This window comes from Lepidochelys olivacea (assembly GCF_965140295.1).
Source record: "Lepidochelys olivacea isolate rLepOli2 genome assembly, chromosome: 10".
Taxonomy (NCBI): domain Eukaryota; kingdom Metazoa; phylum Chordata; order Testudines; family Cheloniidae; genus Lepidochelys; species Lepidochelys olivacea.
Window position 1 is genome coordinate 49,817,181 of NC_140420.1, and position 17,054 is coordinate 49,834,234.

The window sequence follows — 17,054 nt, forward strand, 5'->3', positions numbered from 1 at the left end:
CTGTAGCTCACGAAAGCTCATGCTCAAATAAATTGGTTAGTCTCTAAGGTGCCACAAGTACTCCTTTTCTTTTTGCGAATACAGACTAACACGGCTGTTACTCTGAAACCTATGATTTTTAAGCTAACCTCACGATTTTAGAGACCAGACTCAGGCTTACTGCCTGCACTGGGTTGGTGATACAGGGCCCCATGTCCTGCCTGCTGCTCCTAGGCAGGCACCCAGTGCAGGGCTGCGCTCAACCAGCTGCCCTGTCCTTGCCCACCCTGACTGCACCTTTGTGTCACATCATATGCCCCCCGGCCATTCTTGGACACCCCCGACTCAGGGCCTTTCATGGGTGTCGTGTCATGTCATGGGGCATGGGCGTACGATAAGGGTGGGTGTCTGTTTGACTGACACGCTCTTTCATTCCTTACATCCATACCTTACCCCCCTCCCCGCCAACAGGGTTGCGGCTCCTTTAAGAGCAGAAGGGGGCGCCATCTTAGGTACCTCCCCCATCATGTGACAAAGGCAGCCGCCATCTTAGGCTCCTTGCTTGTACCTTCCCGGGGGTCACGTGAGGCAGGCGGGCCAGCTGGCAGCGGCGGAGCGGAGAGGGGCAGCAGCGGATGGGCGCCGGAGTGATGGGGCAGTGCGGGATCACCTCCTCCAAAACCGTCCTGGTCTTCCTCAACCTCATCTTCTGGGTGAGCCGGGGGGTCCCTGCGGGCCTGGGCTGACGCGCTTACTCTCTGCGAGGGGCTCGGTGCCTGCGGTGGGGCTGGGGGCCGAGGGGTTCTTGACTCGCTCCCCTCAGTCCCAGGCCCCCCTCCTCGGATCTTCGGCGGTGGGGCTCAGCTCCGGGCCGGGTAGAACCTTCCCCCGGGCGGGCAGGAGACGGGGGTCTAGCGCGGGGGCAGCGCCCTCGTGTAGCTTGGCGGGGTGCTGGGGGCTGCCCTGAGCTGGGGTGTCTAGTCGGACGCGGGCTTGGGAGCCCCCGCGCTGTAGCCCTGTCGGGGCTGTGCCGTGCTGACGGCGCCGAGGGCTGACGGGAGGGTGAATAATGCTGGTGACTGACCGGGCTGTGTCACTGCTCACACTGCCTTCCAGCAGATAAACCCCCCCAGGCCTCCCCTTGGAGGGGAGAGGCTGAAAACACTCATCTTCTGCTTTCTAAATAAGTTATGTCGCTTACAAGATACCTTTTCCAGTTTTGGGTCACAAAGATTCAGTAAATGCAAATTAATGTGATAGGTGGGCTGCAGGGTGATAGGGATCTGAGAGGTACCCTAAGAGGTTTCCGAAAAACCGTACTTGATTTGGGCCTGGTTATGAAGTTTTTGTTTTTTAGCTCTCTTTGCTGAATTCATTCACTTTTCTCAGTGTTGTTTGTGATCATTAATTTCCAACTATCTAGCTAGGGACTATATCCCAAATAATGTATGGTTGGGGGCAGGTGGGCACACACATTTCCTTGTAACCCTTTTAGTGGCATAAAGTAGTAATGTGCCCTTGCATTATAGTCTCAGTGTAACTAATCATAGACTTTTTTAATTTCTTGCAATAACTGCAGTACTTTACCCTTCCCCTGAACCTTAGCTGCTTTAGCTAAAAACCATGCAGACAGGAAGACCAAAGCTTATCTGGGTTAGTAGAATAGTAGATCTTTGTAAGCCATGTTTATAAATGTGGGCAGATTGTGCTATATTGTTAACATAAAATACAGTGTCATGTTGGCTATATCAGTACACCCTAGCTTAAGTAAAGGAAACACAATTTACAAATGATATGGTTGTGTGTTTAGAGTGCACGCTTTCCAGATGGATGGATTGGAACTGGGATTACAGTAATGCAAGATTGTTGTCCCAGCTGTTCAAAAATCTCAGGCTTTGGAAGGGGAAGGGGTAGTGGGTAATGGAATATTAGAACACAAATAACGTTGATATAAATAGTTTCACTCTTCAAAATGGGGTTGGTACTAAATCTAATATCCCCATGTTCCATAGTGTGTGTTTTGATCTTAAATGTTTAAGATGAAATTTCTCACTAAATATATATTTTAGTGACCCAGGGTGGTCCTGCAAAATCTGTATATATGTGCTGCCTCCTGTCCCAGCATTTCTGACTGGATTTGCTTACACTGAGATGAATCATACACTTGAGGTTTGTTTGATTTTTAAATCGAGTGATGCATGTGCCATTTAGCCACAATAGCCTCTATAATATCGCTATTCATTTGGAGCAGTGTATTGTTGGGTGTGGCTTTTAAAGGTAGGTTTGTGTTCTGTATTATGCTAAATATACTGTAGCTTGAACCAAATATTCATCCTGTGAAATTGGTTATACATGGTTGTAACTACCCATGTAATTGTGTTGTAACTGGTGTATTTTTAGAGAGTTTAAAATAGATTGTTCTTACTTGGTTAAAGATATAAATTGGATTAGCTATTGAATGAGCACAACTGAGTTTGTGGTGTCATATGACTGCTTATCATAGGTTTAGTGATGTCTTCATATGTTATGTACTTGAGAGAGAATTTTTTGCATTTACTGCCTCCAAGTATATAATTGTATAGTGACTCATTTTATGTAGTGACTGTTCAAGTTAAACAGTGGTTGGACAGCTGACTACTGTCATGGGAATCGTTCTGTGCAGGGTTATGAGGTTCCTGATTTACAGTAATGCTATTACCTTGGTTTGTGTTGAGAAACTTGAGAATGCATCATTTAAAACGCTGTGAAATAGTGTCTAGTACCATATGAAAATGTCTAATCATTTTTATTTCAGTGGGTTTGTGCTCCCAAAAATTGGATATTTTTTGGTAGGGAGTGCATTCAGGGCAGTTCTACTAATATGATCAATTGATGCTTAGCTGCCTGGAGAAGAGGGTAAGTATGACAGAATTTTGAATTCAGCTGGCTTGTGTCGTGATTTTGGTTTCACAGTTTGTGGCATCAAAATGGGGAATCGTAGAATACCTTCCTTTGCAAACATCAATTCTGGGATTAAAAATCTGGATCTTCAACTTTAAATGCCAGAAGAGAAGGAAAAAATTCAGCTTTTGTTCCATCATCTAAATATTACTTCCAATGCATCCAGTGAAGTGAGCTGTAGCTCATGAAAGCTTATGCTCAAATAAATTGGTTAGTCTTTAAAGTGCCATTAGTACTCCTTTTCTTTTTGCGAATACAGACTAACACGGCTGCTGCTCTGAAAACTAAATATTACTTGTTGCTTCCTGCTCTGGGCTCAACATACTGCATTAATATTTGGGGTCAGCTTTGTTGGTTAAGTAATATGTTCCTTATTATCTCAGCCATCTTCGATTTTTCATCTTTGTGTAGTTCCAGTTCTGTTAATTGGATCCTCCAGACTTTGGCCGTAGATTACAGCCTGCAATCTGTCAAATAACTCTAAAATCTCCTGTGATTGGTTTTATAAATTTAGTCCAACTCTGAGTCGCACATAAAATATTGTTTGATCACAGTTTTCCTCATGGTCCATTCTCAATACAAATATAACAAACTGCTGTTGGGTGTCAGTGTAGAGCTCTCAGGAGGATTGTCTACCAACTTTCATCAGGGAGACTGGGTCGAAAATTCTACTACTTTCTATCCATCAATATGCAGATGCATGGTAGTTGAGGAATTGGAACTTCCATAATGTGTTAACTCTCGAGTATTGTTGTTTTCTAAATACAGTTTAAATAGTGTGCTTGAATACCCCTGATGTTTTACAATTGCCGATGTTTAGAATGATTGCATCTGAGAAGCTCTCACTTTTCACTTTTGTAGTCTGAAGACCTTTTTGTACTTGTCTCTACAATCTTGTGTCACATCTTCAACTTGGTTCTGTGGCATTGGTTTTTTGGTTGTTGGGCCATTTCTCATGTTCAAACAGCCATCTTGTGTTTAATGCCAATGCTTATTCTTTCACTTTTTTCCCTTTAATACTTCCTCTTTCTTCATCTATATATAGCATCTGGTATTGGACCTGTGAGTTTTAATCTATCTAGAGCAGCATATCCAGGGCAAAGTTCACTTAATGTTTTTTTTCTTGATCATTTTATGCTCCATTGAAGATAATGCTTTCTTAAAAGAAACTTGCAACTTTTTTTTTCAAATTCAAGCCTCTGTCTTTCAGTATTAATGGCTGATCAGTAGTTAATCTCTGCTGTTTGGGGACAGTAGAGACTTTGTGAATTAAGCCGATCTTGAAGAGCTGTTGTGAGGCCTGGAAGAGGGACTTAAAGTATCATGTTTAGATGTTTGACAGATAGCATTGAGAATATCTTATTTTCAGTATCCCCAAACTGTCCAGGTTTTGTTCTTCCATTTCATTACAGTTTCATTTAAGAAGAAACAGATCATGTACTACTTGAGATGAGCATGAATCTTTTGTATCTTGCTGTAACTCTTGACAAGGTTTACTTTAGTGTTGTTTTCACTGTTTCAGTTTATTCTATTTCTGGTTTCTACCACTTATGTCAGTTATGCTAGCATGTAATCACTAAATGCTAATCACTCATTTGCAGAACAGATCAGCAGCATTTCTGTTTCTTATAGTAGAATAAGAGAGTCACCTACTGAACACTAACAATGAAGACTGAAAAATGAGATGGGCTGTTCATTTTCTTGCAGCCCTATGTTATAAAATCCCCTGCCCATCTTTCACTTTTCCTAGAATCTAACATATCAAGTCTGCTAACAGGTAACCACTCCAGCCACTTCTAGTTCTTCATCCAGTAACTTAATTTTACCCACAGGGCTGCCTTTGTCTCCAGTCACCAATGGCTATGCCCGTTCCTCCTCCCCATTAAGCTTCTAGCCACTTCTGTTACTCTCTTACTATTTCCTGGTACACACTGTAGGAACTTTACTGTGCTTTTATTAACTTTTCATAGAATACCTATCAACAAAAATGGTCCAGTCTCTCCTGGAAGCCTGCATCCCCCTCCCCCAATATTCGGGTTCTTTGTTCATTTTATCCTGGTGATACCACTAAACCTATATTCCCTTATTTTTTCATAGAAGGTTGCCACTGAGACAAGTTTTAGCAATTGGAGATAGGTGAGCTGGTATGAACTGACAGTGTTTTTTGTAGGGCTGTGATACAGCCAGCTTGATGTATCATCACTAACCTTCATGCTCCTTTCCAGGCCTCTAGCTCAGAACTTTCAAGATATGCCTGTTCTCCATGCTGTGAAGATCAAGAATTCAGACGTGTCTCTTGAATCGATATACTGTGGACAGATGCATTAAGTCAGGGGGTCTCAAACTGGGGGTTGGGACCCCTCAGGGGGTTGCGAAGTTATTACGGGGGTGGGGGGGAAGAGTTCATGAGCTGTCAGCCTCCACCCGAAACCGGCTTTGCCTCCAGCTTTTTATAATGGTGTTAAATATATTTACAAGTGTTTTTAATTGGGGGGGGGGGGGTCACACTCAGGCTTGCTATGTGAAAGGGGTCACCAGTATAAAAGTTTGAGAACCACTGCATTAAGTTAAACTAGGGTGTTGAAACAAGCCAGCATGATGATTTCATCTTAATATGAAATGGTATATTTTAGCTGCCAATTATAACATGAATTGTCTAAAATATAAATATGAGGCATTCTTAAAAAATTAAAGGTACCCTTACAAGGGAACATTAACAGCAAATATCAGTTACAACTTGATCCTCTCAGAAGGGTCAACCTCCAATAAGTAAATATTGAATTGGTCTACCGCTTATTAATGTTTTCTTGCCAGAGATTAATGAAGGAAGAAAGCCTTTAAATTATAAAGCTATATCTCACCGATATGGCACAAGATTGTCTTGTGCAACCAAAGGACTGCGCATTCTTTTTGAAAAGCTAGATTAGCAATATCTAAATCTTAGACATGGCAGATATTTATGAAGGAATTTAGCTTTTGCTAGTACAGATAATTGAACATCTGAAGTTAGACAGCATCCACCAAACTTTGAAAGAAACAATAGGAAATCACTAGTAAATATTTCCAGAGAATTTTAAACATAACTACAATGGAATAAAGAGATGCTAAAATCTCATTAAAGTTTAAGATAGTAAATGGTACACTCATGAGCATGACTTAGTAAATGGAATAGATTCTGGAACTAACTAAACACACAATAAGGGAACGCACCAAGTTGTAGTTTTAAGGATTGTTGCTATACTGCCTCACAGGGATTGTATCACTGTTAGCGAGGCAGGATGCCTTTTTAGTAAAAAGGCAAAACAAAAACAGGTATATGATCCAAGACCCCTGTTGCATGGATGCTTTTCTTTACTCAGTAGGCTGAAGTCCAGAAACAGCTTTGCCTCTACCCCAAAATACCACTGGGGAAGGCTACACAGTAATAAAATTGCAGGAAATGCTGCTGACACTGGAGAATCTGATTCCTTCAGAACAACTCCCTCCAGGCATTGACTTCAAACCACAACACTGGTGTACTCTGAATAGAGCGAGAGGTGGTATGGCAAAGATTGGTGACAGTATTACCATGTGGAAGCTGAGAAATGACTCCAAATGTGAATGTGGTAAATGCAGGCAAATATTTGAACACTGCCTGATGCAGTGCCCTCTGTCAACATCCTGTATTCCTGAGGAACCGATAACCTATGATGATGTGTTGTAAAAAATGAGGCCGAGTAGCTCAGGAAATAGATAACATACTTAAGATTACTTATAAATGGGAATATTTCAGAATAGAAGGATGTGCTCATACAGAGAAAAATACTGTTTGAGAATAGCCATTTTTATCAAACAATATTTGCTGTTTATAATAATATATTTCTAATCAGGAAAAGAAAACAAATTTACTGGGGGTAAAAGTCTGGAGAAGAGATGATGTATGTTATTGACTCCTGATATACTAGGAGCTTAGGCAGATAAGTGGCTTATGTAAATCCATGACAAATGAGGTCAGAGAAAAAAAAACAAGGAAGGGGCATGTATCTTCTAAATGCTTTCACATTAGAACATTGAAACATGCTACCTAATTCTTGTTTGGAGGTCTCCAGCATTCCACGTGAATCCAGCTTTCCGTGAGGAAAGGAGACTAATATTAAGGAAAATGGGAACTGGTTCTAGTAGCATTTCTGTTGTGTAGCTTCTTCAAGTGTCTGTAGAAGTAGAACAGTCTCTGCATCTGTTCTTTCACTGTGACAACTCTGCTGCAATAGTGGCAAAAGTAGTTTTTAAAAATTATTAGTATTGCATGATCTTGGGCCATGTCTACACTTGCAAGCTTACAGTGGCACAGCTCTACCAATGCTGCTGTAAAGTTGCTCATGTAGCTGCTCTGTGCTGATGAGAGAGAGCTCTCCCATTGACATAATAAAATCCCATAAATGAGTGGCGGTAGCATCCCCCATCAACACAATTCTGTGCTTTGAGCGCTTATGCCAGCGAAACTTTTATGTTGCTCGGGGAGGTTTCCACTGCTGTGGAAGTGAAGATCAGCAGGGCACTTTTGGTGGGAGGAGGGTGTGTATTTTCTGGGAGAGTATACATAAACCATGTTTAAACTTTTTGAACAACTGATCATTTTTAAAACTGTCCTCTTGAAACTGATATGGCATGTTTGAATTATTTCATTTGTTTTGTTTTGAGACAGATTATCAGGCAACACATGTAGGCCCTTGAGCCTGGGAAGATACACATGCTCAACTTGGGGGGAGGGATAGTTCAGTGGTTTGAGCATTGGCCTGCTAAACCCAGGGTTGTGAGTTCAATCTTTGATGGGGCCATTTAGGGATCTGGGGCAAAAATTGGAGATTGGCCCTGCTTTGAGCAGGGGGTTGGACTAGATGACCTCCTGAGGTCCCTTCCAACCCTGATATTCTATGAACTTTAAACCCACTAGTAGTCCCACTGAACTCCATTAAATAGTCATGTGTTTTTAAGTTATTGCAAGATCAGAGCCTTTAATGTTTCCAACTCCTGAGAGTTCTTACAATATTTGTTTTCATAGTGTTTTTTTTAAAATGGGGCTTATAGCTAGTAGCAGCAAAAACAAGTTGGAAAGCTAAATGTGGTATCACTGAAGGGTTTGGGACGGGGTATGGGCTATGGGCTGGGACCAGGGATGAGGGGTTTGGGATGCAGGAAGTTTGAAATATAGTTTTATCCAGCAAAGGAACACTTTACTGCATGGAAAAATCTTCATTGTTCTTGTGCAGTACAAGGAATCTGGAAACAATAGAGAATCAGGTCAAGTTACAAACATTCCCTATGAACCAGAGCATACAGAAAGAATGAGTGTGATAGGTCTCTCTGTATATTTGAAACTTTCAGGCCAATGGTCTACTGCCTCTTGTAATTAGAGATATTTTGTGTATATAATGCTAAGTGCAAATGAATCTTAGCTCAGCCTTTTGCTTACGTGGCAAAAGTAATGTAATCTTTGTTCTGAAAAAAGAAAAGGAGTACTTGTGGCAGCTACAGTTAAAGTTAATTTAGCATGTATACTTGTGTTACATTGCTTTTAGTTTTAAAACAGTCTAAAAATCATGAGGATCATTACTGCCTTATTATACAAAAACAATTCTTTCTGCTTATTTGCAAGCTCTTCTGAATAAACTGCAAGATCTGACAGATGCTCTAACAATCTTTCAAAGTATACAGGTTATGAAGGATTGTTAGGCTGTCAGATCTTACACTGAAACAGTTTATTCAGAAAAGCTTTCAAATAAGCATCAACATCTTAGTATGTACAAAAGGTAGAAACGAGAAATATCTTAAACCCCATTTGGATTTATTAACTCTTACATCTAGGCCAGATCAGACCCTGAAAAAAGACTGATCCAAAGAACTCAGTATGGTTTACTTAGCTTCTCCAAGAAACACAATACCCTAAATAGTCATTCACAAGGTAGCCTGTGACAATTCTAGAGAAATTTTTCAGAGTAGCAGCCATGTTAGTCTGTATTCGCAAAAAGAAAAGGAAGTACTTGTGGCACCTTAGAGACAAATTTATTTGAGCATAAGCTTTCATGAGCTACAGCTCACTTTGATATTGCATGATGCTGTATTATTTTCAAAGAATTATTATATAAATATACAAAAAGCTATTCAGATAATCTTTCCTAATATTCAGCCATTTTTCTTCAATTGACTTGTCCAACGCTTGTACCATTTTAACAACTCCTTTCTGGCCTGTTGATGCACGTCACACTTTAGATTTACCAAGCTCCCTTTCCCTCCATATGCTTATGTGCAAAGATATATTTCATGGTATGTCTACACTTATGGCAGTATGTAGAGTAGACACCGCGTGCCCAATTAGCATAGGTATAAATAACGTGGAGGATGAGGCATAGTTTAGATGGGTAGAGTACATACACACCAGAATCCTAGAATGTATACTCTACATGGCTCTTTGTGCCCAGCAGTGCCTCCCACATATGTTCTTTTAAACATGTAGTGTTGCTCTGTCTCCCTGTTGCCAGAGCTGTTCACTGTGGTGTGGCGCTACCTGTACCCTACATGCCATCACAAGTAAAGATAATCATTCTTAAGTCATCCCTGTGGCTTATGCTCTAATAAATTGGTTAGTCTCTAAGGTGCCACAAGTCCTCCTTTTCTTCCTGTGGCACTGGTCACTCTGCCCTTTCCTGAACCCACTCTAGTTTGTGGGTGTTGTTTTAATCCATATCCACTTTGTCCAAACGGATTTAAGCCTAATTATTACAGCACACAAGTTTAGTTGACTTTCCTTGATTTGGGTATTCGTGAAAGGTTAATGCTTATTTTCTCTAGTTCAATTTCTAATATTGCTTTTACGTTCTAGAGCATTATATATGAAATACATCTGTGTGAATCATATGCAATGCATATAACTGATGTCATTTTAAGTGATGTTACAGTAAGAAAAGTGGCTATCACTGAAATGGCATCTGTTTCCTCAACCCATCTGTTTTCTCTGTGTTGCATCTGACTAGAGCAACCAAAAAGCTTTTACTAACTTTTACTGTAGAGCCATTGCAGTGCTGCGAGTGAGCCAGATTCTTTTCTAACTCGAACAACAGCAGAGTTGTTAAGAGCTCTGACTAGAGTCTGATGGTGATGTGAGTGCCAGAAAAAGATGACTTTAGATCTTAGACTAAAAGAAAGGAGTACTTGTGGCACCTTAGAGACTAACACATTTATTAGAGCATAAGCTTTCGTGAGCTACAGCTCACTTCATCGGATGCATACAGTGGAAAATATAGTGGGGAGATTTTATATACACAGAGAACATGAAACAATGGGTGTTACCATACAGTTTGTAACAAGAGTGACCAGGAAAGGTGAGCTATTACCAGCAGGAGAGCAGGGGAGAGGGGAACCTTTTGTAGTGATAATCAAGGTGGGCCATTTCCAGCAGTTGCCGAGCAGTAGGGAGGGAAATAAACAAGGGGAAATAGACTGGATTTGCAAACTTGTATTGTTTGTTAGGCAAAGAATAAAATCTCAGTGTCTTTTTTTTCTCAGATCTTAAGCATATGTTAAGAGATTGTGTTCTTAAATTTAATTTGACAATACATAAGATAATTCTGCTTCTAACTTAAATCTTCTGAATACAAGTTTTAAACTAGTATCTTGTCCATTATTAATTTAGGTTGTAAGAATTTTGGTTGCAAGCTTATTTGGTTTGAATAAATCTTTTTCTAGCTGGATGGTCTTTCTCTGCTATATTGATACATACCCTATCTTAAACAGGTTGTAAAAACACACAAAGCAGCAGCAATATGATCTTGATATTCATGAATAAGGATAGAAATTTGGAAGTCAATGTGTGAGATTAGGGTGGAGCAGTATGCTGATTCACTTAAGATCTTATCTTCCAATGTAAATTGACGTTAAAGATTCTGGTGAATGGTAACTTAAGTGTTTAAATGTTCTTACATGTGCAGCGCTAGCTTTTAAGTCTTCAGTTGCTGTAATTTAAGTGCTTTAATGAAAGTTTTTACTTCAAAATATTCATTATGATATTACTTTGATAAGCACCACATGTTTTATTCTGGATCAGCATTTTGATAGTATTAGTGGAACTCACGTCAATTTTTATTTTAGAAAGTACGTCTCAAACTGTAAAAATTGTAGAATCTCAACAAATTGCAAAGATCCTAAGATTATAGGATTGACAACTGCTTTGCATTAAAAAAAAAAAATTTCCTTCCCAAATTATTCCTATGAAGCTATATGCTAAGTCTCAGCTCCCCTTCTATGAACTGGGTTTTCTTGGGTGGGGGGAAGAGAGAAGCCACTTAAAATTCCATTTAAAACATAGCAGAGAAGGACAAAGAGGCTCACAAATGGTGCTGATTTCAGTCTTCCTTTGCACTCTCTTCATATCTGGTGACAGCTGCAGATGGTTTTTCCCTCTGCCACCTTGCAAAATACCACATTTGACAAGCCTCTTAATCCTTTGAAGTGGGGGATGACATCACTGGCACATTCACATGTTTCATTGCTAGGCAACACTTAATGTAATTCCATTGTTCCCTGGCTCCCCTTTGGTTCTTCACTTTATATCCCAAATGTGCATGTCTGCGTTCCATTCTGTACATAAAATGCTAGCGTATTAGAGTTGAGCTAGAACTTTAGTTGTTTAGCACAGGGAAGACAACTAGGTTTTGAAGGAAATAAGCCATTAAACATAACTCTGCTAAAATGTCTCATTTTTGTGTTTTGCCCCGAGCTGATTTTTTTTCAGTTTAGTATCTATGTAGCACCTTATGTATTCAGTGTTGTGTGCAAATGTGAACTTATTAGATAACTAATTGGAAGGGGTGTTGAGATTCATATTACTTCCATTTTATAGAGGCAGAGGTGAAATACCTTGCCCACGGCCACCCAGTGAGCCACCAGCAGAGCCATGATTAGACTTTGAGAGTGCCTGAATCTCTCATCCTTGTTTGTTCTTTCAGACTGTTACTCTGAATGCAATGTATAGTTGGAGTTTCTGAATCTTCTGCATTTAACCTGTTGATTCAGCAATCATATCTCTCAGCCCTAACACTTCTATTATGGTAAATTCATGTAGTTTATGTGAAATGCTGTCAGATGCATAAAGCATAGTAAGTCAATTTTGCCTATGTTTTATGCTGTGACAAGGGGGAGGGGAAACTTTTTTTAAAGCATACTTCAAAGGTCTTCAGATATGTTAATGGCCATTTTAAATTCAATTGTTCTCCATGTCCTTTGAAAGTAGGACAAGAAGGTAATGCTCTTAATCTGTAGCAAGGGATATTTTAAGGTAGATATCAGAAAAACTTTCTAAATATAAGGGTAGTTAAGTTCTGCAATAGGCCTCCAAGGGAAGTTGTGAGTTCCCCAGCATTGGTGATTTTTAAGAACAGATTAGACAAATGTCCGTCGCAAATGGTGTAGGGTTTACTTGGTCCTGCCTCAGCACAGAGGATTGGACTTGATGACCTCTTGTTGTCCCGTCCAGCACTACATTTCTACAATTTGTAAAACAAAAGTTGGTAGGAGGTAACAGGCAGGTGTAGAACCAGAAGTTCTTTAGCTCATTTTAATCAAGTATCAGCTCTGTAAAATTGAAATACTTGTACAACTGAACAGTAGCATTTGTACTTCTTTACCACTTCTGTGGCTCCTATTCTCAGAAAAGTCTGAGAAGTTGTTTGGGTCCCGTGTTGTACATTCAAGAGGACCTGTAATGGTAAAAATGTCTTTATCCTTTTTTTCCAAAGATTTGTATTTTCTTCACATGAGAATAAGACCTGCTTATGACAGCAGGAGTGTAGTTCTCAAATAGCTTCTGAAACTTTGCAGCAAGAGGAAACTTCAGCTGAGACACAATTTGTTTTGATAGTAAAGTTTCACACTAGTTAACCAGCAGATTATTCCTTCCTCCCCTCAATATTTTATGTCCTACATCACCATGAAGTCTAAAATAAATTACACACAGCCAAAATTTATAGCTTTCATTGTTAACTGACATGCTCACAGATTAAGGCTAATATAGTCACTAATGCCTTAGGTGAGCAATTCGATTTTTAGGCACTGATCTGGGACTTAAACTTATCCAAATACTGACTTATTTTAACTTTATCCCTGTTCATATCTTACCATGTTTACTACACCATTTAACATCATTCTAGTGTCACGTCTCGTCTTCTCTTTCTGGTCATTTAATATCTTCCTAACAATTTCCCTTCTTATAAATGTTTATTTTAAAAAAAAAAAATCCAGGCACGCTCATGTTTACTATTTACATTATTTAGGTTACTTGTATATTAGATCCTTCCCCATCCCTGCCCGCACACTCATTGTGTTTAGATTGTAAGCCCTCCAAGGTAGGGACCCACTTCATTCGTGCAGTTATTAACACAGTAGGGCCTACTGTAATACAAATACATAGTAGCATTAAGATATAAATATTAATATGCATCTGCAGTTAAACTACATAGCACCAGGGTCCCATCAGACGAGACACAAACTGGATAAACCCCCAGAGCTACACTGCATGTAACTTCATATGTACAGATTCAGTATATCATCACTTTTATTCAAGTTCAAAACAGAGTGTACCCCATGGGGGAAATGAAGACTTAGATTAACACCTTTTAGTATTGGAGACAATATAACACATTGAATCTGAGCTCAGATTCAGGATTAGTTTCATGTTTCTAGCTCATTAAAGCCCCCATAATGAACTGTCTTGATCCATTTTAACTCAGTTTAGATAAATAATGATATTCAGGGTCATATAAAAACTCTGTAAAACCAGTTTGAATTAACGCAAAATGATCTCAGTGTTCTAAAGTGATAGTCCATTTCTTTCAATACAGCTAGCTGTTCCTGGCCTAGGGAACTCTGAAGGTTTTGGTAAAGCTTGTAACTTACTAAATGAATGTTAAGTACTAGCCAGATCTATTGCAGTATACTAATGTAGACCAGGAGACAGTGTAGTGACTATTAACTTCACTTGGTGTAAGGGTGCCCTGTTGCGTTTGACAGTCTTCCATCTGACAGACAGAATATTATAACTGAGTACACAGCATCCATTATTTTATTGCATCAGCTTACCTTATAGATGGCCTAGTTCTCCCATTTAAGCTGTTCAGTGCAGAATTTACCTTGAGTGTTCTAGATGCTGACATGGGGCCAGGGGGATGTGAAGAGAGAACACTGGGTTCATTGTATAACTAGAAAAGGGAATACAGAGGCAGAAGTACTTGCTGCTACTGGTGTACAGTGTACTCTCACGGGTCCAGTCCCGTGATTTTTTGAGAGTGTAATTCCATTGAAAGCAGTGGAAGTCTTACTGCAGTTGGAATTCAGGATCAGAATGAGATTTTGCATGCACCAGTTTAGAGTTAGAATTTTTCAATAAGTTGCATCTCTACATTTGTAGTAGAGGGAGCAATAAGATCTTCAGCATGAATCTGCCAGTAAATTACAGCAGTATAGGTAATGATTTCCTCTTTGTGCAGAAACTGGCTAGTTCGTACAATAATACTTCTGAGAATGTTTCCTTTGAAGTTGAAATCTTACCATATGTATTCTGTAGATACGCACCACACTGATAATACACAGCGATTGTCTGACTGAAAATTTTTATTTGGACTGGAGATACTACCTATTTTAAAATGGAAAGCTTGTTACATACCTTTCACAAAAGGTATCTTGGTTTTAATTTAATCTTTTCCTTACCAAATAAAAATTAATGCATCTTAGAGTATAAAACAGTTCCTGTATCTGAAGGAAGAACTCTCTGGATTATCTGCAAGTAGCTAGCTGTTTGGATTTAACAGAGTCTGAGGGCTTGTGGACACTGGCGCTTTACAGCGCTGCAACTTTCTCACCCGGGTGTGAAAAAACCTGAACGCAGCAAGTTTCAGCGCTGTAAAGCACCAGCGTAGACAGCACCCCAGTGCTGGGAGCTACGCCCCTCGTGGAGGTGGGGTTTTTAGAGCGCTGGGAGAGCTCTCTGCCGCGACTACACAAGCCACCTTAAAGTGCTCCAGTGGCAGCGCTTCTACATTGCCAGTGTAGACTAGCCCTTAGGGTATCTCTACACTGGCAAGTTTCTGCGCCACAAGTTACACCACTTTGATTAAAATGCTGGAATTAAACCACTGTTGCGTGTCCACGTTGTGTTCCTTGTGACGCTGGAGCACATCCACATTAGCAGCTCTTGCAATGGCAAAGACAGCAGTGCATTGTGATAGCTATCCCGCTGTGCACCTGGCTGCAGGGTGCTCTGGGAAAGGTTTGCAATGCCTCATGGAGCAAGCACAGCATCAGATGATGCAGGTTTCCCAATCCCATTGTTCCATGAGCATCCCACTGCGTTGCCAGCTGCTTTTCAACTGAAGTTGGTAGGGGGAGAGCGTGTGAGTGTATTGGGTGGGGTGGGGGGAGTAGTGTGTTTTGGGGGGACAGTGTGTCAGCATGCTGTCTTATAAGTTCAGACAGTGGCAGGAAACAACCAGCCCTGAGGCAGGGGGAGGGAGGAAACCCCAACATCAGCCCTGGGCTCTCTGCACAGTGCGCACACATAGGGTGACTAGATAGCAAGTGTAAAAAATCAGGATGGGGGTGGGGGGTAATAGGTGCCTATATAAGAAGCCCCCAAAATCAGGAGTATCCCTATAAAATCAGGACATCTGGTCACCACACACACACACCCCCACCCCTGCTTCCGTTCAACAGCACGAGCTGCTGTATTCCATGTTAATGGCTTGCTTTATGTCCTGAAGCAGATCAGCACAGCGTTCAAGGGCTCTTGGAAATGATGCTTTGAAAGGGGAGGGGTGCACATCTCCAGGGCTGCTGAGTTCAAAACAATGAGCAGAGCATTCACTGAGGCATTATGGGACAGCTTCGGTGGCCAATTACAGTGCAGAAAGCAATCAAGTGTCTACACTGGCAATGGAGCGGCGGAGCCTCTGCGCAAATAGCCTTACGACACTTGTCGAGGTGGTTTTTTGCAGCGCTGCAGCTGAGGAGTTTCTGCGCACAGCGTGGCTTGGCAGCGTGTACACATTGGCCGTTTGAGTGCAAAAAGCTGCTTTACTGCGCAGAAACTTGCCAGTGTTTACAAGCCCTTACTGTCAACAGTATTAGGAGTGTTTCAGAGCAGCAGCCGTGTTAGTCTGTATTCGCAAAAAGAAAAGGAGTACGTGGTGTATGGCAGGTTATTTAGGGCGAGTCTACACTGGCAATATTAAAGCACTGTCGCGGCCGCACTTTAACGTGCCTTGTGTGGGTGCGGTGCAGCGCAGGGGCAATGTCTACACTGGCACTTTACAGCACTGAAACTTGCGGTTTTTTCACACCCCTGAGCAAGAAAGCTGCAGCACTGTAAATTGCCAGTGTAGACGAGCTCTTGGACAATCATATTAGTTCATGGGACGCATGTTTGGGAAGGGGGCACACAGGAGTGCAATGTTCGCAACACAACCTCTCTCTTTCCTTATTTAAGGGTATGGAGGTCAGGTAGAGGTGAACTGACTCCAGTGTTTATCTAGTTTAAATGCAGATGAGTTTGGGGTTAGACTGGGGTTCAGCCTTTCACCTAATCTAACAGATATCTAGACTAGGTAAAACATTGGAGTTAACGATCCACTAACCTCCACTTTCCCCAGTCTAGGTATAGCCAATACTTCACCAGTCATCAGGTAAGTGTCTATAGCTGTGGTCATACAGAAGGACTGTTTTATTGACATTAGAAATGCTTGCTAAGGTACTCATTATGAAATTATAACCACTTGTAGAGGAGTGTGTTTAAAAAATAAACAAACTAACTGTTGGGATTTATGGAGAATTTGATGACCCTATTTTTTTTGTGTGTGTGTAGGCAGCAGCAGGCATTCTGTGCTATGTGGGAGCCTATGTCTTCATAACGTATGACGACTACGATCACTTCTTTGAAGATGTCTATACGCTTATTCCAGCAGTGGTTATAATAGCTGTGGGGACACTTCTCTTTATTATTGGACTTATTGGGTGCTGTGCCACAATCCGTGAAAGTCGCTGTGGACTTGCCACTGTAAGTTGCTGTGTTTCACATGAATTTTTGAGGCTTTATTGCATGTTCTGATATATAT

The 17,054-nt window shown here is 40.8% G+C and overlaps 1 protein-coding gene across 1 annotated transcript in view; it reads left to right on the forward strand.

Moving 5' to 3' along the window:
• Nucleotides 1-534: 534 nt before the first annotated feature.
• TSPAN3 (tetraspanin 3) overlaps nt 535-17,054 on the forward strand; it is a 37,557-nt gene continuing 21,037 nt past the window's right edge. Inside the window, exons 1-2 of the mRNA XM_084640418.1 lie at nt 535-692; nt 16,805-16,996. Coding sequence (XP_084496544.1) covers nt 615-692; nt 16,805-16,996 — 270 coding nt within the window. The 5' untranslated portion in view covers nt 535-614. The remainder of the gene's footprint in view (nt 693-16,804; nt 16,997-17,054) is intronic.